Genomic DNA, 22,646 nt, shown 5'->3' on the forward strand with positions numbered 1-22,646 from the left:
TATTTGCGTTTTTCCCGTATTTGCAACATTCCCGTGTTTGCGTTTATCCCCATATTAGCGTTTATCCCCATATTTGCGTTTTACACCATATTTGCGTTTTTTCCCATATTTGCGTTTTTCCCCATATTTGCATCTTTCCCATATTTGCGTTTTTCCCATATTTGCGTTTTTCCCATATTTGCGTTTTTCCCATATTTGCGTTTTTCCCATACTTGCGTTTTTCCGATACTTGCGTTTTTCCGATACTTGCATTTTTCCCATACTTGCGTTTTTCCAATACTTGCGTTTTTCCCATACTTGCGTTTATCCCATATTTGCGTTTTTCCCATATTTTCGTTTTTCCCATATTTGCGTTTTTCCCATATTTGTGTTTTTCCCATACTTGCGTTTTTCCCATACTTGCCTTTTTCCCATACTTGCGTTTTTCCCATATTTGCGTTTTTCCCATATTTGCGTTTTTCCCATATTTGCGTTTTTCCCATATTTGCGTTTTTCCCATATTTGCGTTTTTCCCATATTTGCGTTTTTCCCATATTTGCGTTTATCCCATATTTGCGTTTATCCCGTATTTGCGTTTTTCCCGTATTTGCAACATTCCCGTGTTTGCGTTTTTCCCGTGTTTGCGTTTTTTCCGTATTTGCGTTTTTCCCCATATTTGCGTTTTACCCCATATTTGTGTTTTTCCCCATATTTGCGTTTTTCCCCATATTTGCGTTTTTCCCATATTTGCAATTTTCCCATATTTGCGTTTTTCCCGCATTTGCGTTTTTCCCGTATTTGCGTTTTTCCCGTATTTGCGTTTTCCCCGTATTTGCGTTTTTCCCGTATTTGGAACATTCCTGTGTTTGCTTTTTTCCCATTTTTGCGTTTTTCCCTTATTTGTGTTTTTTCCCATATTTGCGTTTTTCCCTTATTTGCGTTTTTCCCATATCTGCGTTTTTCCCGTATTTGCGTTTTTCCCGTATTTGCAACATTCCCGTGTTTGCGTTTATCCCCATATTAGCGTTTATCCCCATATTTGCGTTTTACACCATATTTGCGTTTTTTCCCATATTTGCGTTTTTCCCCATATTTGCATCTTTCCCATATTTGCGTTTTTCCCATATTTGCGTTTTTCCCATATTTGCGTTTTTCCCATATTTGCGTTTTTCCCATACTTGCGTTTTTCCGATACTTGCGTTTTTCCGATACTTGCATTTTTCCCATACTTGCGTTTTTCCCATACTTGCGTTTTTCCCATACTTGCGTTTATCCCATATTTGCGTTTTTCCCATATTTTCGTTTTTCCCATATTTGCGTTTTTCCCATATTTGCGTTTTTCCCATATTTGCGTTTTTCCCATATTTGCGTTTTTCCCATATTTGCGTTTTTCCCATATTTGCGTTTCTCCCATATTTGCGTTTTCCCCGTATTTGCGTTTTCCCCGTATTTGCGTTTTTCCCGTATTTGGAACATTCGCGTGTTTCCATTTTTCCTGTATTTGCGTTTTTCCCGTATTTGCGTTTTCCCATATTTGTGTTTTTCCCATATTTGTGTTTTTCCCATATTTGCGTTTTTACCATATTTGCGTTTTTACCATATTTGCGTTTTTCCCATATTTGCGTTTTTCAAATATTTACGTTTTTCCCATTCCTCATAAACTAATGCTACCAACCGATTCCTTCCTTTCCTCAAATTGTACCTCCAAATTTTTCTTCTCCCATGTTTACGTTTGTCCCATATTTACGTTTGTCCCATATTTACGTTTGTCCCATATTTGCGTTTGTCCCATATTTACGTTTGTCCCATATTTGCGTTTTTCCCATATTTGAGTTTTACCCATATTTGCGTTATTCCCATATTTGCGTTATTCCCATATTTGCGTTTTTCCCATATTTGCGTTTTTCCCATACTTGCATTTTTCCCATACTTGCGTTTTTCCCATATTTTCGTTTTTCCCATATTTGCGTTTTTCCCATATTTTCGTTTTTCCCATATTTGCTTTTTCCCTATATTTCCGTTTTTCCCATATTTGCGTTTTTCCCATATTTGCGTTTTTCCCATATTTGCGTTTTTCCCATATTTGCCTTTTTCCCATATTTGCGTTTTCCCCGTATTTGCGTTTTTCCCGTATTTGCAACATTCGCGTGTTTCCGTTTTTCCTGTATTTGCGTTTTTCCCGTATTTGCGTTTTTCCCATATTTGTGTTTTTCCCATATTTGTGTTTTTCCCATATTTGCGTTTTTCCCATATTTGCGTTTTTCCCATATTTGCGTTTTTCCCGTATTTGTGTTTTTCCCGTATTTGCAACATTCCCGTGTTTGCGTTTATCCCCATATTTGCGTTTTTCCCATATTTGCGTTTTTCCCATATTTGCGTTTTTCCCATATTTGCGTTTTTCCCATATTTGCGTTTTTACCATATTTGCGTTTTTCCCATATTTGCGTTTTTCAAATATTTACGTTTTTCCCATTACTCATACACTAGTGCTACCAACCGATTCCTTCTTTTACTCAAATTGTACCTCCAAATTTTTCTTCTCCCATATTTACTTTTGTCCCATATTTACGTTTGTCCCATATTTACGTTTGTCCCATATTTACGTTTGTCCCATATTTACGTTTGTCCCATATTTACGTTTGTCCCATATTTACGTTTGTCCCATATTTGCGTTTTTCCCATATTTGCGTTTTTCCCATATTTGCGTTTTTGCCATATTTGCGTTTTTCCCAAATTTGCGTTTTTCCCATATTTGCGTTTTTCCCATATTTGCGTTTTTCCCATATTTGCGTTTTTCCCATATTTGCGTTTTTCTCATACCTGCGTTTTTCCCATATTTGCGTTTCTCCCATATTTGCGTTTCTCCCATATTTGCGTTATTCCCATTTTTGCGTTTTTCCCATATTTGCGTTTTTCCCATATTTGCGTTTTTCCCATATTTGCGTTTTTCCCATATTTGCGTTTTTCCCATATTTGTGTTTTTCCCATATTTGCGTTTTTCCCATATTTGCGTTTTTCCCGTATTTGTGTTTTTCCCGTATTTGCAACATTCCCGTGTTTGTGTTTATCCCCATATTTGCGTTTATCCCCATATTTGCGTTTTTCCCATATTTGCGTGTTTCCCCATATTTGCATCTTTCCCATATTTGCGTTTTTACCATATTTGCGTTTTTCCCATATTTGCGTATTTCAAATATTTACGTTTTTCCCATTACTCATAAACTAGTGCTGCCAACCGATTCCTTCTTTTACTCAAATTGTACCTCCAAATTTTTCTTCTCCCATATATACTTTTGTCCCATATTTACGTTTGTCCCATATTTACGTTTGTCCCATATTTACGTTTGTACCATATTTACGTTTGTCCCATATTTACGTTTGTCCCATATTTACGTTTGTCCCATATTTACGTTTGTCCCATATTTGCGTTTTTCCCATATTTGCGTTTTTCCCATATTTGTGTTTTTCCCATATTTGCGTTTTTCCCATATTTGCGTTTTTCCCGTATTTGTGTTTTTCCCGTATTTGCAACATTCCCGTGTTTGTGTTTATCCCCATATTTGCGTTTATCCCCATATTTGCGTTTTTCCCATATTTGCGTGTTTCCCCATATTTGCATCTTTCCCATATTTGCGTTTTTACCATATTTGCGTTTTTCCCATATTTGCGTATTTCAAATATTTACGTTTTTCCCATTACTCATAAACTAGTGCTGCCAACCGATTCCTTCTTTTACTCAAATTGTACCTCCAAATTTTTCTTCTCCCATATATACTTTTGTCCCATATTTACGTTTGTCCCATATTTACGTTTGTCCCATATTTACGTTTGTACCATATTTACGTTTGTCCCATATTTACGTTTGTCCCATATTTACGTTTGTCCCATATTTACGTTTGTCCCATATTTGCGTTTTTCCCATATTTGCGTTTTTCCCATATTTGCGTTTTACCCATATTTGCGTTTCCCATATTTGCGTTATTCCCATATTTGCGTTTTTCCCATACTTGCGTTTTTCCCATACTTGCGTTATTCCGATACCTGCATTTTTCCCATATTTACGTTTTTCCCATATTTGCGTTTTTCACATTTTTGAGTTTTTCACATATTTGCGTTTCTCCCATATTTGCGTTTTTCCCATATTTGCTTTTTTCCTATATTTCCGTTTTTCCCCTATTTGCGTTTTTCCCATATTTGCGTTTTTCCCATATTTGCGTTTTTCCCATATTTGCGTTTTTCCCATATTTGCGTTTTTCTCATATTTGCGTTTTTCCCATATTTGCGTTTTTCCCATATTTGCGTTTTTCCCATATTTGCATTTTTCCCATATTTGCGTTTTTCCCATATTTGCGGTTTTCCCGTATTTGCGTTTTTCCCATATTTGCGTTTTTCCCTTATTAGAGTTTTTCCCATATTTGCGTTTTTCCCATAATTTCGTTTTTCCCATATTTGCATTTTTCCTGTTTTACCGTTTTTCCCATATTTGCGTTTTTCCCATATTTGCGTTTTTCCCATATTTGCGTTTTTCCCAAATTTGCGTTTTTCCCATATTAGAGTTTTTCCCTTATTTGCGTTTTTCCCATATTTGCGTTTTTCCCATATATGCGTTTTTCCCATATTTGCGTTTTTCCCATACCTGCGATTTTCCAATATTTGCGTTTCTCCCATATTTGCGTTTTTCCCATATTTGCGTTTTTCCCATATTTGCGTTTTTCCCATATTTGCGTTTTTCCCCTATTTGCGTTTTTCCCATATTTGCGTTTTTCCCATATTTGCGTTTTTCCCATATTTACGTTTTTCCCGTATTTGCGTTTTTCCCATATTTGCAACATTCCCGTGTTTGCGTTTATTCCCATATTTGCGTTTTACACCATATTTGTGTTTTTCCCATATTTGCGTGTTTCCCCATATTTGCATCTTTCCCATATTTGCGTTTTTACCATATTTGCGTTTTTCCCATATTTGCGTTTTTCAAATATTTACGTTTTTCCCATTACTCATAAACTAGTGCTACCAACCGATTCCTTCTTTTACTCAAATTGTACCTCCAAATTTTTCTTCTCCCATATTTACTTTTGTCCCATATTTACGTTTGTCCCATATTTACGTTTGTCCCATATTTACGTTTGTACCATATTTACGTTTGTCCCATATTTACGTTTGTCCCATATTTACGTTTGTCCCATATTTACGTTTGTCCCATATTTGCGTTTGTCCCATATTTGCGTTTTTCCCATATTTGCGTTTTTCCCATATTTGCGTTTTTCCCATATTTGCGTTTTTCCCATATTTGAGTTTTACCCATATTTGCGTTATCCCATATTTGCGTTATTCCCATATTTGCGTTTTTCCCATACTTGCGTTTTTCCCATACTTGCGTTATTCCGATACCTGCGTTTTTCCCATATTTGCGTTTTTCCCATATTTGCGTTTTTCCCATATTTGAGTTTTTCCCATATTTGCGTTTCTCCCATATTTGCGTTTTTCCCATATTTGCTTTTTTCCTATATTTCCGTTTTTCAGCTATTTGCGTTTTTCCCATATTTGCGTTTTTCCCATATTTGCGTTTTTCCCATATTTGCGTTTTTCCCATATTTGCGTTTTTCCCATATTTGCGTTTTTCCCATATTTGCGGTTTTCCCGTATTTGCGTTTTTCCCATATTTACGTTTTTCCCATATTAGAGTTTTTCCCATATTTGCGTTTTTCCCATATTTTCGTTTTTCCCATATTTGCTTTTTTCCTGTTTTTCCGTTTTTCCCATATTTGGGTTTTTCCCATATTTGCGTTTTTCCCAAATTTGCGTTTTTCCCAAATTAGAGTTTTTCCCATATTTGCGTTTTTCCCATATTTGCGTGTTTCCCATATTTGCGTTTTTCCCATACCTGCGATTTTCCAATATTTGCGTTTCTCCCATATTTGCGTTTTTCCCATATTTGCGTTTTTCCCATATTTGCGTTTTTCCCATATTTGCGTTTTGTCCATATTAGCGTTTTTCCCCTATTTGCGTTTTTCCCATATTTGCGTTTTTCCCATATTTGCGTTTTTCCCGTATTTGCGTTTTTCCCGTATTTGCAACATTCCCGTGTTTGCGTTTATCCCCATATTAGCGTTTATCCCCATATTTGCGTTTTACACCATATTTGCGTTTTTTCCCATATTTGCGTTTTTCCCCATGTTTGCATCTTTCCCATATTTGCGTTTTTCCCATATTTGCGTTTTTCCCGTATTTGCGTTTTTCCCATTTTTGCGTTTTTCCCATATTTGCGTGTTTCCCATATTTGCGTTAATACAATATTTGCGTTTGTCCCATATTTGCGTTTGTCCCATATTTGCGTTGTCCCATATTTGCGTTTGTCCCTTATTTGCGTTTGTCCCATATTTGCGTTTGTCCCATATTTGCGTTTGTCCCATATTTGCGTTTTTCCCATATTTGCGTTTTTCCCATATATGCTTTTTTCCCATATATGCTTTTTTCCCATATTTGCATTTTTCCCATTGTTGCGTTTTTCCCATATTTGCGTTTATCCCATATATGCGTTTATCCCATATTTGCGTTTTTCCCATATTTGCGTTTTTCCCGTATTTGCGTTTTCCCGTATTTGCAACATTCTCGTGTTTCCGTTTATCCTGTATTTGCGTTTTTCCTGTATTTGCGTTTTTCCTGTATTTGCGTTTTTCCCGTGTTTGCGTTTTTCCCGTGTTTGCGTTTTTCCCATATTTGCTTCTTTCCCATATTTGTGTTTTTCCCATATTTGTGTTTTTCCCATATTTGTGTTTTTCCCATATTTGTGTTTTTCCCATATTTGTGTTTTTTCCCATATTTGTGTTTTTTCCCATATTTGTGTTTTTTCCCATATTTGCGTTTTTCCCATATTTGCGTTTTTCCCATATTTTCGTTTTTCCCATATTTGCGTTTTTCCCATATTTGCGTTTTAACCATATTTGCGTTTTAACCATATTTGCGTTTTTACCATATTTGCGTTTTTACCATATTTCCGTTTTTACCATATTTGCGTTTTTCCCATATTTGCGTTTTTCAAATATTTACGTTTTTCCCATTACTCATAAACTAATGCTACCAACCGATTCCTTCATTTTCTCAAATTGTACCTTCAAATTTTTCTTCCCCCATATTTACTTTTGTCCCATATTTACGTTTGTCTCATATTTACGTTTGTCCCATATTTACGTTTGTACCATATTTACGTTTGTACCATATTTTCGTTTGTCCCATATTTACGTTTGTCCCATATTTACGCTTGTCCCATATTTGCGTTTTTCCCATATTTGCGTTTTTCCCATATTTGCGTTTTTCCCATATTTGAGTTTTTCCCATATTTGCGTTTCTCCCATATTTGCGTTTTTCCCATATTTGCTTTTTTCCTATATTTCCGTTTTTCCCATATTTACGTTTGTCCCATATTTACGTTTGTCCCATATTTACGTTTGTCCCATATTTGCGTTTGCCCCATATTTGCGTGTTTCCCATATTTGCGTTTTTCCCATATTTGCGTTTTTCCCATATTTGCTTTTATCCCGTATTTGCGTTTTTCCCGTATTTGCGTTTTTCCCATATTTGCGTTTTTCCCGTATTTGCTGTAATTGCGTTTTTCCCGTATTTGCAACATTCCCGTGTTTCCGTTTTTCCTGTATTTGCGTTTTTCACGTATTTGCATTTTTCCCATATTTGCTTTTTTCCCATATTTGCGTTTTTCCCATATTTGTGTTTTTCCCATATTTCTGTTTTTCCCATATTTGCGTTTTTCCCATATTTGCGTTTTTCCCATATTTGCGTTTTTCCCATATTTGCGTTTTTCCCATATTTGCGTTTTTCAAATATTTACGTTTTTTCCATTACTCATAAACTAATGCTACCAACCGATTCCTTCTTTTACTCAAATTGTACCCCCAAATTTTTCATCTCCCATATTTACTTTGGTCCCATATTATGTTTGTCCCATATTATGTTTGTCCCATATTATGTTTGTCCCATATTTACGTTTGTCCCATTTATACGTTTGTCCCATATTTACATTTGTCCCATATTTGCGTTTTCCCCATATTTGAGTTTTCCCCATATTTGAGTTTTCCCCATATTTGAGTTTTTCCCATATTTGAGTTTTACCTGTATTTGCGTTTTACCCATATTTGCGTTTTTCCCATATTTGCGTTTTTCCCATATTTGCGTTTTTCCCATGAAACGTCCCCTTTCAACAATTATACAAGACTGTGCTTAACCTGACACACAATATTTTTAGCGCAACGCAATCTGACTTTCAAAATTTCCTACTAAAGAATGGCCCTGACAAACATTAAACTATACCTTTCACAAATCACTTACCTCACAAAAATCTTCGCTGCTCAAGCTACTGCAATACAGCGAGCGCCACTACTGCCAGCTAAATAAAAGATTCAAACTATGGAAGGCACTAACTACTGATAGGGATAGTTAGCAAATGAAAGATATTAATAGAGAACAAACAATGTATTTACCTTGATATCATCATATGTAAATATATCAGTTCATGAAAAATTACAAAACTCCGCCATCTCTCTCCCCACATCCACCACTGCTGGCGGCTCACCTCCAACTGCGCAACGCTATGCGCTGTTCACCTCCAGCTGCCGCTGCCCAACACTACAATGGCAGACAACAATGCAAAGCAGCCACAGACTGCACACGGCACAACCAGTGATTTTCATATTGAGCGCTACGTAACGTTGCCAATAAGAAAACATAAACAGCCTACTTACATAGCCCCCATGCTCCCCACAAAAATTTTTTTACAAATGGTGTTGGGCACTGGCCAATACAGATTTGACAAAAATTTTTCTCAATTACAGTAACAAAGATATAAAATGCACACACTTATTGATACAACGTTGGTCAAAAGCTCAAATTTTCTCACAGTCCCTAAAGACAGTCCTAATCGTACATAACAGTAGAATAGCAGTGTTTTTTCTCAAAGTCTGAGCAGTAAAAGAAAATGCACACAGAAGTAGTGGATTTCCATGCAGTCTTGAAGAAGTAGCATTGTCCTTCCAACGGAAAAACAGTGCTGACTCTTGACATGCTGACAGGTAATGGGCCACAACAGAGCAAACCCACAGCAGAGTCAGTCGAAATTTTGAAGAGTATTGGTAGGTAAGTCATCACAGAGCAGACCCACTGTAGTCCTTGTAGAGAAGGCCAGCAGCCATCTGTTGCGATTGTGCAGGTGCACATTCACCATCGAAGAGTCTTGCGGAGAATATAGCAAGTCCATAAAACACCACTTGTGCACTCACAAAGTTTTTGGAATTGTCCTTAGAACCAGCAATGCTGTTATCCAGTCCCTTGCAGAATTATTAACACACGTGCAAACACGAACAGTCCCTACTTCTCACATATTGTCCATATACTATGACCAACAGAAACGTGTGCAGTGAAATGTAACTAACAAGTTAATAATATCATGAACTGGTGACAATTACAATTTTATAACATAAGAATACAATAACAAAGGTACAAAATACATCATTAAAAACATAATAATACAGATAACATTTGTAGTACAGGCTTTACAAAAGAATAGAAATAAACATATACATCAGTGTTACAAAAATAGTGACATAAGTACATACATAAAATAATGAGAATAGTTTTCGAAACATTAATTTCACACATGAACATTGAAACAGAACAGAATTGTAAACAACTTTACAAAGAAAATAACATATTATTAATGCCAATTATATTCGAGGATAACAGTATTTCTCATCATAGTGAATGTAGCTTAATATTAAAAGAAGAAAAAATTCTATGAAATTACACAGAGACAGGAATAAAACAAATACTCAAGGGTACACAAACACATAGTGGGATAACACCAATAGGAAAGGACAGGGTTCGTTTTCAGTGTAACATTTGGTACTGCAGTCCAACCCAAAACTTCATATATCTTTCCTCTTATTTCATCCTTTGTTTCCACCAAAAAAATTCTATCTAAGCATGCTTTCTATATTTATATGTTCACACATTTCTTACCTCAACATTTATTTCCAAGAAAATCCTACCTAAACCTGTTTTCTCAATGCATTTCTTCCAATTCATCATAGTTAGTTTCTTATATAGTCTACCCCTCTTAAGCTAACTTAAATCTACTGAGCTCAGATGCTAAACTAAGGGACGAGGCAATGCAGCATCACATAACAAATCAACACAAACAGCAATGCAAAAAATGCAAATTGGCAAAGCTAGCAGCATAAATGAGCAAAAGTCAAATTCAATAACACTATGCCTGGCAAACAGCAGCAACTTATACCTAAACATGACATAGCGCAAGCAGAAAAAATATTACACTAAACAACAATGCAGATAAGGGAAATGTATATTCACATCTTAATGTCTATGTAATTAAAGTGGTGCACCACAAGAAGTTATTCTACCAAAAAGTTACCAATTACTTGAAAAGAAAATTATGAATGCAGTTACTAGTTCCTTCTTATTGTTCTTTCCTTTCCAAGTGCTCCTTTTTTTAAAGAATGTGGATCATAAAATAATTATTTAATAGATCTGTTGACAGAAAGTGTTCACATTAGCAAATGCATTTCATTTTATAAAAGCAATGCTGCAACACAGCTGAAAACCAGATGTCAAATGAAATAAGCAACTATGAAAAGCAAAGCATAAAAATATCATTCAGTAGTCATGTGACATTTCATAAGTTAGTAGCTCTCAACTCTCGTAGAAAGACGCTTGTCGTAATCAGGTGTGCAGATGTAAAAATATTTCCGAGGATAATGGCCTCCCCTTTTTTTTTTGTTCTACCTGTGCCGCTGACAAGGGCTCGCAATAATGGCTTTTTCTCCAGGCGTCTGACACAGCTGGGTGCCCGCGACGCATTACGTGCAGGTGGTCACTTAACTTTCTTACGGAAATATTTACCGCTACAGTGAGAGTCATATATACAAAATTTCACAGGTCGAGAATTTACTTTGCAAATGTGTAGAAACAAAATCCTATGAATATAACAGTGTCCAAAAAAATTCGTCAGCATTGTGATACAGTCACACATTTACACACATTTAATAACTCTTAAAGTACGATTCTTGGTTTCCAACATCCTTTTCATAAATCAGAGTCCCTAACCCCTACTCCTTATTCCTTACCTCATTATACATATACATATTCGTCGACACTTCTTCAATATTTCATCATGAGAAATACGTAGCATAATAAACATTCCTCAACAACATAATACACATCGTCGTCGTAATAATAACATCATAACACCTCAGTCAAATCTCAAAATCGTCGTAACTTCCTCCAATAATTTCTAAGCCTAAAATAATTCTCTGCTCATGTCAAAAGTGTCAGCTGCCTCAAACGTACTTTAAAAATCATGATCTCATACCAAATACATCATTCAAAGCTCTCATAGTATCACAATGATTCCGAAAAAATATGAACAGTTTACAAAGTACAGACAAAATACAGTTTCATAAGTGTGAAGTTATCCAACTGTGTAATTGCGTAAACATCTGTCACTGATGTAGTAAAATAAATGTTTGTCTCTCTCTGTCAAATAATCAGATAGCTGTGTAATTCTGTGTTAGAGAAATATGGTACCGATGTGTAAAGTTGTATAAGCAAATACCATATCACCTAGGGTTCCTTGTGGTTGCCACACACATGGTACACAAAGTAAGTGTGTACCCCCCTGAGGATAAATGTAATTATACCCTCAGGTGTTACAAATTACAGCAATGGAATGAAATGTATCACGGAAAACTTTCTTTGTAATTAAAAAATCTTTGAAAATAAGTGTTTTAAGTATAAGATTAATCACTCAAATGCGTGTCCTGTAGCGCTAAATGCGCGTCTTGCTGTAAGATAATTCTGTGGAACTGTCGTAGTTATCGTCCTCTGTAAGCAAAGTTCTGCTAAAGTCAATGTACTTACCTCATGATACACAAAAGTGAAATGCTTTGCGTATAGATATCTTAGTTATTACGCTTATTGCCGTGATGAGGAAAGTACTGTACAGTAACGTATTGTTATGCCACGAAAAAGGCTGTCTCATTGTTGCTATACCACAAAAGTTACTACTAAAACCTGTTTTACTTTCCAGAAGAATTCAGAAAAACTGTGCAGATATAAAACAGATACACCGCAAAAGCAACATTGTAAATTGTCACTCATTAGTAGCGTCGTGATAAAAATTGTGTAGCTGTCACATAAACTAACCTCTGTGTCATCTGGTATCTCTCAGAAAGCACTTTAAATTCAGAATGTATTTTCAAATAAACCAAAATGTTGCATTAAAATCTCATTAGCAGTACTGGTAAATGTTCTAAGTATGTGAGCCTTATAGTCTGTAATGTTGTAACTTTAATTTGGTATGCTGATATCGGTGCTAATTGACAATGAAAGTGGGTTAAAAGCCGTGATCTGTCTGGGGACGTTAACCGTGGATTACTGGGCAACTGTTTCATCAGATATTTAGTCTAGGTTTACCAAGCAGACTAACATTAATGATAATCTTTTAACAGTCATACAAAACCGGTAATATATATATATATAAAAAAGAGAATTTAAATAAAGAGAAAGAAATCAGTTTATATTTGGAAATTTATTTTATGATTGTTCATTGAAATTTCAGCATATTATACGTGAGTTATAACTGAGCTGGTGCCTTATTTACGATTGAAAAATGTGAGATTGTAATCTTACGGAACACATAAAATATGGAGCCAAGATTGGGAGACTGCATACGACACTGCATTCATAAAATAACTCACGAAGAACATTGAAACATAAGCAAGAAGAAATTAACCACAACCAACAGATTCAGTTTTTACCCAAAGAAATTACGTTCGTAGCACAATCCTGTCCGTCATGTAATTACCACACACTGGTATACTAAATTCATATTAACTCTTTGTGAAGTCTTCGCAAAAAGAATAGCTGAGGGCTACTTTGATGATTACACCACATGCTCCACGTGGTCAACTTGGTTTACACAAAGCGTACAACTCCACAATAATTTTGATAATTAAAATACATTAGATCGAAAAGCAATTGACAAAAGCAAAACCTTGAACTGGTTACTAACGTCTTACTATTAACCTGATGGGTCAAACAGTTATATAAGCACGTGGTACTGGTCTCGCAAAGTACACTCCACGTGGGTTGAACATAAAGAAAAGCATAAAGAAAAGTTGTTATATTGTAAAATATTGTCAAGACGAGACGTTATAATCACACAAGCATTCACATTTAAGATTGATGAACTTAGTTAGAGTTACTGATCAACACGTGGTTCCACTTTACTCGCAAAGTAATGACAAAGCAACTACCCCAAAATAATCTGAACTTCACACGAGAATTACACTACGCTGCAATTTAAGATAACCTTAGATATTTTAGAGCTAAACCCGAGATAAAGATGATTAAATTTTCAGTTAGGCTGAACTTAACAAATCCATTGTCCTATGGACTTAGCAGACACGCGCTTAGCCGGAGATCTTACCACTTCAGACGCTCGCCACCGCCAGACTGCAACTGCCTACTGCCGAGCGTGTTTCCTGAGGGTGGCTCACAAAGACAAACGGAAGGGGCCAGAGGGGCAGCTTCCTATACCAACATGACAACGGACGGACAGGACCATACTAAGGATAGAAACCTCTTTGCTTTTAGGAAGCGTAGCTACCTGTTCCGACGTTGGTCCTACTGTTCTCTAGCAGACAGCCTTGTCTGCTACCCTCAAGCATGCAACTAGAAATACATATGCTCATTCATCCTCTCACACAAAAGGGAAGGGGGATGACAGTATCTTATCATATACAGTATATAAAAGAAAGCGGATGTAGGTTCCGTATGAGACTGTGTGACATGAATTACATATAAGAATTACATATAAACTGTGCTTTAAAGTGTAGTAGTGTGACAGATCGTTCTTGTCTACGTGTAAAGGTAACACGTTCCACTACTCAGTCTCCTCCCAGATAGTCAGAAACGCCACAGTAAATTTAGAAGAGGAATTTATTCCATAAATGACAACAGATTTAAGAAATCAAACATGAAAGGAATCCAACAGAGACCTTTCAAGTCGTTACGTAATCGTGCAACAAACAAGCAAGAATGTACAAATACAACACTGTGTCGTCTGTTCACTATAACAATGCATTCGTAATTTTTGTTTAAAAATGTTCCCTAGGTTCTAGACTGGATATTTAACTTCAAACATTGTTACATGTTAACAGATTCTAAATCTGACAAAGCATACTAGTCATGTAAAGTGAAAAGTTATATGGCAAAGACGAAGTTAAAAAGCAGATTATCTCTCAATAAATGGTTTTACATGTGAAATGTGGTGTAAACCTTTACTCTTCCTAGTACGCAGACTTTCAACTGCAAAGCAATTGTCATGTTTTACACGTCGGTAAAGAATGCTAAATCTTTTCTCATGGCTAGCGTCTTTGTTATTTTTCCCTGAGCCAGCGGCCGCACGCAGCTGCCTGCTGTGCGAGTCATTGTCTGTCTCTTTTTGGCGCGCGTCGTTATTGGGATTAGGAGATCTAACTTCTACAAATTCACTCTGAATATTTTTGTTAGCGCAACGCAATCTGACTTTCAAAATTCCCTATTAAAGAATGGCCCTGACAAACATTAAACTATACCTTTCACAAATCACTTACCTCACAAAAATCTTCGCTGCTCAAGCTACTGCAATACAGCGAGCGCCACTACTGCCAGCTAAATAAAAGATTCAAACTATGGAAGGCACTAACTACTGATAGGGATAGTTAGCAAATGAAAGATATTAATAGAGAACAAACAATGTATTTACCTTGATATCATCATATGTAAATATATCAGTTCATGAAAAATTACAAAACTCCGCCATCTCTCTCCCCACATCCACCACTGCTGGCGGCTCACCTCCAACTGCGCAACGCTACGCGCTGTTCACCTCCAGCTGCCGCTGCCCAACACTACAATGGCAGACAACAATGCAAAGCAGCCACAGACTGCACACAGCACAACCAGTGATTTTCATATTGAGCGCTACGTAACGTTGCCAATAAGAAAACATAAACAGCCTACTTACACCCATACTTGCGTTTTTCCCATATTTGCGTTTTTCCCATATTTGCGTTTGTGCCATATTTGCGTTTGCCCATATTTGCGTTTTTCCCATATTTGAGTTTTTCCCATATTTGAGTTTTTCCCATATTTCAGTTTTTCCCCTATTTGCGTTTTTCCCATATTTTCGTTTTTCCCATATTTGCTTTTTTCCCATATTTGCGTTTTTCACATATTTGCGTTTTTCACATATTAGAGTTTTTCCCATATTTGCGTTTTTCCCATATTTGCGTTTTTCCCATACTAACGCTTTTCCCATACTTGCACTTTTCCCATACTTGCGCTTTTCCCATACCTGCGATTTTCCCATATTTGCGTTTTTCCCATATTTGCGTTTTTCCCATATTTGCGTTTTTCCCATATTTGCGTTTTTCCCATATTTGCGTTTTTCTCATATTTGCGTTTTTCCCACGTTTGCGTTTTTACCACGTTTGCGTTTTTACCATGTTTGCGTTTGTCCCATATCTGCATTTTTCCCACATTTGCGTTTTTTCCCACATTTGCGTTTTTTCCCACATTTGCGTTTTTTCCCACATTTGCGTTTTTTCCCAGATTTGCGTTTTTTCCCAGATTTGCGTTTTTTCCCAGATTTGCGTTTTTTCCCAGATTTGCTTTTTTCCCAGATTTGCGTTTTTCCCAGATGTGCGTTTTTCCCAGATTTGCGTTTTTCCCAGATTTGCGTTTTTCCCAGATTTGCGTTTTTCCCAGATTTGCGTTTTTCCCAGATTTGCGTTTTTCCCATATTTGCGTTTTTCCCATATTTGCGTTTTTCCCGTATTTGCAACATTCCCGTATTTGCAACATTCCCGTATTTGCAACATTCCCGTGTTTGCGTTTTTCCTGTATTTGCGTTTTTCCTGTATTTGCGTTTTTCCCATATTTGCGTTTATCCCATATATACGTTTATCCCATAATTGCGTTTTTCCCATATTTGCGTTTTTCCCGTATTTGCGTTTTCCCGTATTTGCAACTTTTCCGTGTTTCCTTTTTTCCTGTATTTGCGTTTTTCCTGTATTTGCGTTTTTCCTGTATTTGCGTTTTTCCCGTGTTTGCGTTTTTCCCGTGTTTGCGTTTTTCCCATATTTGCTTCTTTCCCATATTTGTGTTTTTCCCATATTTGTGTTTTTCCCATATTTGTGTTTTTCCCATTTTTGTGTTTTTCCCATATTTATGTTTTTCCCATATTTGTGTTTTTTCCCATATTTGTGTTTTTTCCCATATTTGTGTTTTTTCCCATATTTGCGTTTTTCCCATATTTGCGTTTTTCCCATATTTGCGTTTTTCCCATATTTGCGTTTTTCCCATATTTGCGTTTTAACCATATTTGCGTTTTAACCATATTTGCGTTTTAACCATATTTGCGTTTTTACCATATTTGCGTTTTTACCATATTTTCGTTTGTCCCATATTTACGTTTGTCCCATATTTACGCTTGTCCCATATTTGCGTTTTTCCCATATTTGCGTTTTTCCCATATTTGCGTTTTTCCCATATTTGAGTTTTACCCATATTTGAGTTTTACCCATATTTGAGTTATTCCCATATTTGCGTTTTTCCCATACTTGCGTTTTTCCCATACTTGCGTTTTTCCGATACTTGCATTGTTCCGATACTTGCATTTTTCCCATACTTGCGTTTTTCCCATACTTGCGTTTTTCCCATATTTGCGTTTTTCCCATATTTGCGTTTTCCCCATATTTTAGTTTTTCCCATATTTGAGTTTTTCCCATATTTGCGTTTCTCTCATATTTGCGTTTTTCCCATATTTGCTTTTTTCCTATATTTCCGTTTTTCCCATACTTACGTTTGTCCCATATTTACGTTTGTCCCATATTTACGTTTGTCCCATATTTACGTTTGTCCCATATTTGCGTTTGCCCCATATTTGCGTGTTTCCCATATTTGCGTTTTTCCCATATTTGCGTTTTTCCCATATTTGCGTTTAACCTGTATTTGCGTTTTTCCCGTATTTGCGTTTTTCCCATATTTGCGTTTTTCCCGTATTTGCCGTAATTTCGTTTTTCCCGTATTTACAACATTCCCGTGTTTCCGTTTTTCCTGTATTTGCGTTTTTCACGTATTTGCATTTTTCCCATATTTGCTTTTTTCCCGTATTTGCGTTTTTCCCATATTTGTGCTTTTCCCATATTTCTGCTTTTCCCATATTTCCCCTTTCCCATATTTGCGTTTTTCCCATATTTGCGTTTTTCCCATATTTGCGTTTTTCCCATATTTGCCTTTTTCAAATATTTACGTTTTTTCCATTACTCATAAACTAATGCTACCAACCGATTCCTTCTTTTACTCAAATTGTACCCCCAAATTTTTCTTCTCCCATATTTACTTTGGTCCCATATTATGTTTGTCCCATATTATGTTTGTCCCATATTTACATTTGTCCCATTTATACGTTTGTCCCATATTTACATTTGTCCCATATTTGCGTTTTCCCCATATTTGAGTTTTCCCCATATTTGAGTTTTCCCCATATTTGAGTTTTTCCCATATTTGAGTATTACCCGTATTTGCGTTTTACCCATATTTGCGTTTTTCCCATATTTGCGTTTTTCCCATATTTGCGTTTTTCCCATACTTGCGTTTTTCCCATATTTGCGTTTTTCCCATATTTGCGTTTGTGCCATATTTGCGTTTGCCCATATTTGCGTTTTTCCCATATTTGAGTTTTTCCCATATTTGAGTTTTTCCCATATTTCAGTTTTTCCCCTATTTGCGTTTTTCCCATATTTGCGTTTTTCCCATATTTGCTTTTTTCCCATATTTGCGTTTTTCACATATTTGCGTTTTTCACATATTAGAGTTTTTCCCATACTTGCGTTTTTCCCATATTTGCGTTTTTCCCATACTTGCGCTTTTCCCATACTTGCACTTTTCCCATACTTGCGCTTTTCCCATACCTGCGATTTTCCCATATTTGCGTTTTTCCCATATTTGCGTTTTTCCCATATTTGCGTTTTTCCCATATTTGCGTTTTTCCCATATTTGCGTTTTTCCCATATTTGCGTTTTTCCCACGTTTGCGTTTTTACCACGTTTGCGTTTTTACCATGTTTGCGTTAGTCCCATATCTGCATTTTTCCCACATTTGCGTTTTTTCCCACATTTGCGTTTTTTCCCACATTTGCGTTTTTTCCCACATTTGCGTTTTTTCCCAGATTTGCGTTTTTTCCCAGATTTGTGTTTTTTCCCAGATTTGCGTTTTTTCCCAGATTTGCGTTTTTCCCAGATTTGCGTTTTTCCCAGATTTGCGTTTTTCCCAGATTTGCGTTTTTCCCAGATTTGCGTTTTTCCCAGATTTGCGTTTTTCCCAGATTTGCGTTTTTCCCAGATTTGAGTTTTTCCCATATTTGCGTTTTTCCCATATTTGCGTTTTTCCCGTATTTGCAACATTCCCGTATTTGCAACATTCCCGTATTTGCAACATTCCCATATTTGCAACATTCCCGTGTTTGCGTTTTTCCTGTATTTGCGTTTTTCCTGTATTTGCGTTTTTCCTGTATTTGCGTTTTTCCCGTATTTTCGTTTTTCCCATATTTGCGTTCTTTCCATATTTGCGTTTTTTCCATATTTGCGTTTTTTCCATATTTGCGTTTTTTCCATATTTGCGTTTTTCAAATATTTACGTTTTTCACATTACTCATAAACTCATGCTACCAACCGATTCCTTCTTTTACTCAAATTGGGCCCCAAATTTTTCTTCTCCCATATTTACTTTTGTCCCATATTTACGTTTGTCCCATATTTATGTTTGTCCCATATTTACGTTTGTCCCAAATTTACGTTTGTCCCATATTTACGTTTGTCTCATATTTACGTTTGTCCCATATTTGCGTTTGTCGCATATTTGGGTTTGTCCCATATTTGCGTTTGTTCCATATTTGCGTTTTTCCCATATTTGCGTTATTCCCATATTTGCGTTTTTCCCATATTTGCGTTATTCCCATATTTGTGTTTTTCCCATATTTGCGTTTTTCCCATACTTGCATTTTTCCCATACTTGCGTTTTTCCCATATTTGCGTTTTTCCGATATTTACGTTTTTCCCATATTTGTGTTTTTCCCATATTTGCGTTTTTCCCATATTTGCGTTTTTCCCATATTTGCGTTTTTCCCATATTTGCGTTTTTCCCGTTTTTGCGTTTATCCCGTATTTGCGTTTATCCCGTATTTGCGTTTTTCCCGTATTTGCAACATTCCCGTGTTTGCGTTTTTCCCGTGTTTGCGTTTTTTCCGTATTTGCGTTTTTCCCCTTATTTGCGTTTTACCCCATATTTGTGTTTTTCCCCATATCTGCGTTTTTCCCCATATTTGCGTTTTTCCCCATATTTGCGTTTTTGCCATATCTGCGTTTTTCCCCATATTTGCGTTTTTCCCATATTTGCGGTTTTCCCATATTTGCGTTTTTCCCGTATTTGCGTTTTTCCCGTATTTGCGTTTTTCCCGTATTTGCGTTTTTCCCGTATTTGCGTTTTCCCCGTATTTGCGTTTTTGCCGTATTTGGAACATTCCTGTGTTTGCTTTTTTCCCATTTTTGCGTTTTTCCCTTATTTGTGTTTTTCCCATATTTGCGTTTTTCCCTTATTTGCGTTTTTCCCATATCTGCGTTTTTCCCGTATTTGCGTTTTTCCCGTATTTGCAACATTCCCGTGTTTGCGTTTATCCCCATATTAGCATTTATCCCCATATTTGCGTTTTACACCATATTTGCGTTTTTTCCCATATTTGCGTGTTTCCCCATATTTGCATCTTTCCCATATCTGCGTTTTTACCATATTTGCATTTTTACCATATTTGCGTTTTTCCCATATTTGCGTTTTTCAAATATTTACGTTTTTCCCATTACTCATAAACTAATGCTACCAACCGATTCCTTCTTTTAACCAAATTGTACCTCCAAATTTTTCTTCTCCCATATTTACTTTTGTCCCAACTTTACGTTTGTCCCATATTTACGTTTGTCCCATATTTACGTTTGTACCATATTTACGTTTGTCCCATATTTACGTTTGTCCCATATTTACGTTTGTCCCATATTTGCGTTTTTCCCATATTTGAGTTTTTCCCATATTTGCGTTATTCCCATATTTGCGTTATTCCCATATTTGCGTTATTCCCATACTTGCGTTTTTCCCATACTTGCGTTTTTCCCATACTTGCGTTTTTCCGATACCTGCATTTTTCCCATACTTGCGTTTTTCCCATATTTGCGTTTTTCCCATATTTGCGTTTTTCCCATATTTGCGTTTTTCCCATATTTGCGTTTTTCCCATATTTGAGTTTTTCCCATATTTGCGTTTCTCCCATATTTGCGTTTTTCCCATATATGCGTTTTTCCCATATTTGCTTTTTTCCTATATTTCCGTTTTTCCCATATTTGCGTTTTTCCCATATTTGCGTTTTTCCCATATTTGCGTTTTTCCCATATTTGCGTTTTTCCCATATTTTCTTTATTCCCATATTTTAGTTTTTCCCATATTTGCTTTTTTCCCATATTTTCGTTTTTCCCATATTTGCTTTTTTCCCATATTTGCGTTTTTCCCATATTTGTGTTTTTCCCATATTTGCGTTTTTCCCATATCTGCGTTTTTCCCATATTAGAGTCTTTCCCATATTTGCGTTTCTCCCATATTTGCGTTTCTCCCATATTTGCGTTTTTCCCATATTTGCGTTTTTCCCATATTTGCTTTTTTCCCATATTTGCGTTATTCCCATATTTGCGTTTTCCCCATATTTGCGTTTTCCCCATATTTGCGTTTTCCCCATATTTGCGTTTTCCCCATATTTGCGTTTTTCCCATATTTGCGTTTTTCCCGTATTTGCGTTTTTGCCGTAATTGCGTTTTTCCCGTATTTGCAACATTCCCGTGTTTCCGTTTTTCCTGTATTTGCGTTTTTCCCGTATTTGCGTTTTTCCCATATTTTTGTTTTTCCCATATTTGTGTTTTTCCCATATTTGTGTTTTTACCATATTTGTGTTTTTACCATATTTGTGTTTTTACCATATTTGTGTTTTTACCATATTTGCGTTTTTACTATATTTGCGTTTTTCCCATATTTGCGTTTTTCCCATATTTGCGTTTTTCCCATATTTGCGTTTTTCCCATATTTGCGTTATTCCCATATTTGCGTTATTCCCATATTTGTGTTATTCCCATACTTGCGTTTTTCCCATACTTGCGTTTTTTGCATACTTGCGTTTTTCCAATACCTGCATTTTTCCCATACTTGCGTTTTTCCCATATTTGCGTTTTTCCCATATTTGCGTTTTTCCCATATTTGCGTTTTTCCCATATTTGAGTTTTTCCCATATTTGCGTTTCTCCCATATTTGCGTTTTTCCCATATTTGCTTTTTTCCCATATTTGCTTTTTTCCCATATTTGCTTTTTTCCCATATTTGCGTTTTTCACATATTTGCATTTTTCACATATTTGCGTTTTTCACATATTTGCGTTTTTCACATACTTGCGTTTTTCCCATATTTGCGATTTTCCCATATTTGCGCTTTTCCCATACTTGCGCTTTTCCCATACTTGCGCTTTTCCCATACTTGCGCTTTTCCCATACTTGCGCTTTTCCCATACTTGCGCTTTTCCCATACCTGCGATTTTCGCATATTTGCGTTTTTCCCATATTTGCGTTTTTCCCATATTTGCGTTTTTCCCATATTTGCGTTTTTCCCATATTTGCGTTTTCCCATATTTGCGTTTTTCCCATATTTGCGTTTTTCCCATATTTGCGTTTTTCCCATATTTGCGTTTTTCCCATATTTTCGTTTTTCCCATATTTGCGTTTTTCCCATATTTGCGTTTTTCCCATATTTGCGTTTTTCCCATATTTGCGTTTTTCCCATATTTGCGTTTTTCCCATATTTGCGTTTTTCCCATATTTGCGTTTTTCCCATATTTGCGTTTTTGCCATATTTGCGTTTTTGCCATATTTGCGTTTTTCCCATATTTGCGTTTTTCCCATATTTGCGTATTTCCCATATTTGCGTTTTTGCCATATTTGCGTTTTCCCCATATTTGCGTTTTTCCCATATTTGCGTTTTTCCCGTAATTGCGTTTTTCCCGTATTTGCAACATTCCCGTGTTTCCGTTTTTCCCGTATTTGCGTTTTTCCCATATTTGTGTTTTTCCCATATTTGTGTTTTTACCATATTTGCGTTTTTACCATACTTGTGTTTTTACCATATTTGCGTTTTTTCCCATATTTGCGTTTTTCCCCATATTTGCATCTTTCCCATATTTGCGTTTTTCCCATATTTGCGTTTTTCCCATATTTGCGTTTTTCCCAAATTTGCATTTTTCCCATATTTGCGTTTTTCCCATTTTTGCGTTTTTCCCATATTTGCGTGTTTCCCATATTTGCGTTAATACAATATTTGCGTTTTTCCCATTATTGCGTTTGTCCCATATTTGCGTTTGTCCCATATTTGCGTTTGTCCCATATTTGCGTTTGTCCCATATTTGCGTTTGTCCCATATTTGCGTTTGTCCCATATTTGCGTTTTTCCCATATTT

General features: G+C 36.2%; 2 protein-coding genes across 2 annotated transcripts; both read right to left on the reverse strand.

Annotated features, from left to right (window-relative positions):
- Positions 1-6,110: 6,110 nt before the first annotated feature.
- On the reverse strand, positions 6,111-6,938 carry LOC124553459. The gene has a single exon (XM_047127318.1). The coding sequence runs from the start codon at positions 6,936-6,938 to the stop codon at positions 6,111-6,113; it is 828 nt and encodes a 275-aa protein (XP_046983274.1).
- Positions 6,939-20,234: 13,296 nt separating this feature from the next.
- LOC124553460 (polygalacturonase 1 beta-like protein 2) lies at positions 20,235-21,077 on the reverse strand. The gene has a single exon (XM_047127319.1). The coding sequence runs from the start codon at positions 21,075-21,077 to the stop codon at positions 20,235-20,237; it is 843 nt and encodes a 280-aa protein (XP_046983275.1).
- Positions 21,078-22,646: the final 1,569 nt, after the last annotated feature.

This window comes from Schistocerca americana, chromosome 11 (genome assembly GCF_021461395.2).
Source record: "Schistocerca americana isolate TAMUIC-IGC-003095 chromosome 11, iqSchAmer2.1, whole genome shotgun sequence".
Classification (NCBI taxonomy): Eukaryota; Metazoa; Arthropoda; class Insecta; order Orthoptera; family Acrididae; genus Schistocerca; species Schistocerca americana.

Bases quoted from the DNA above. Each gene is read 5' to 3' on its own strand.
- LOC124553459 (XM_047127318.1), bottom strand. From the start codon at position 6,938: ATGGTTAAAACGCAAATATGGTTAAAACGCAAATATGGGAAAAACGCA.
- LOC124553460 (XM_047127319.1), bottom strand. From the start codon at position 21,077: ATGGGAAAAACACAAATATGGGAAAAACAAAAATATGGGAAAAACGCA.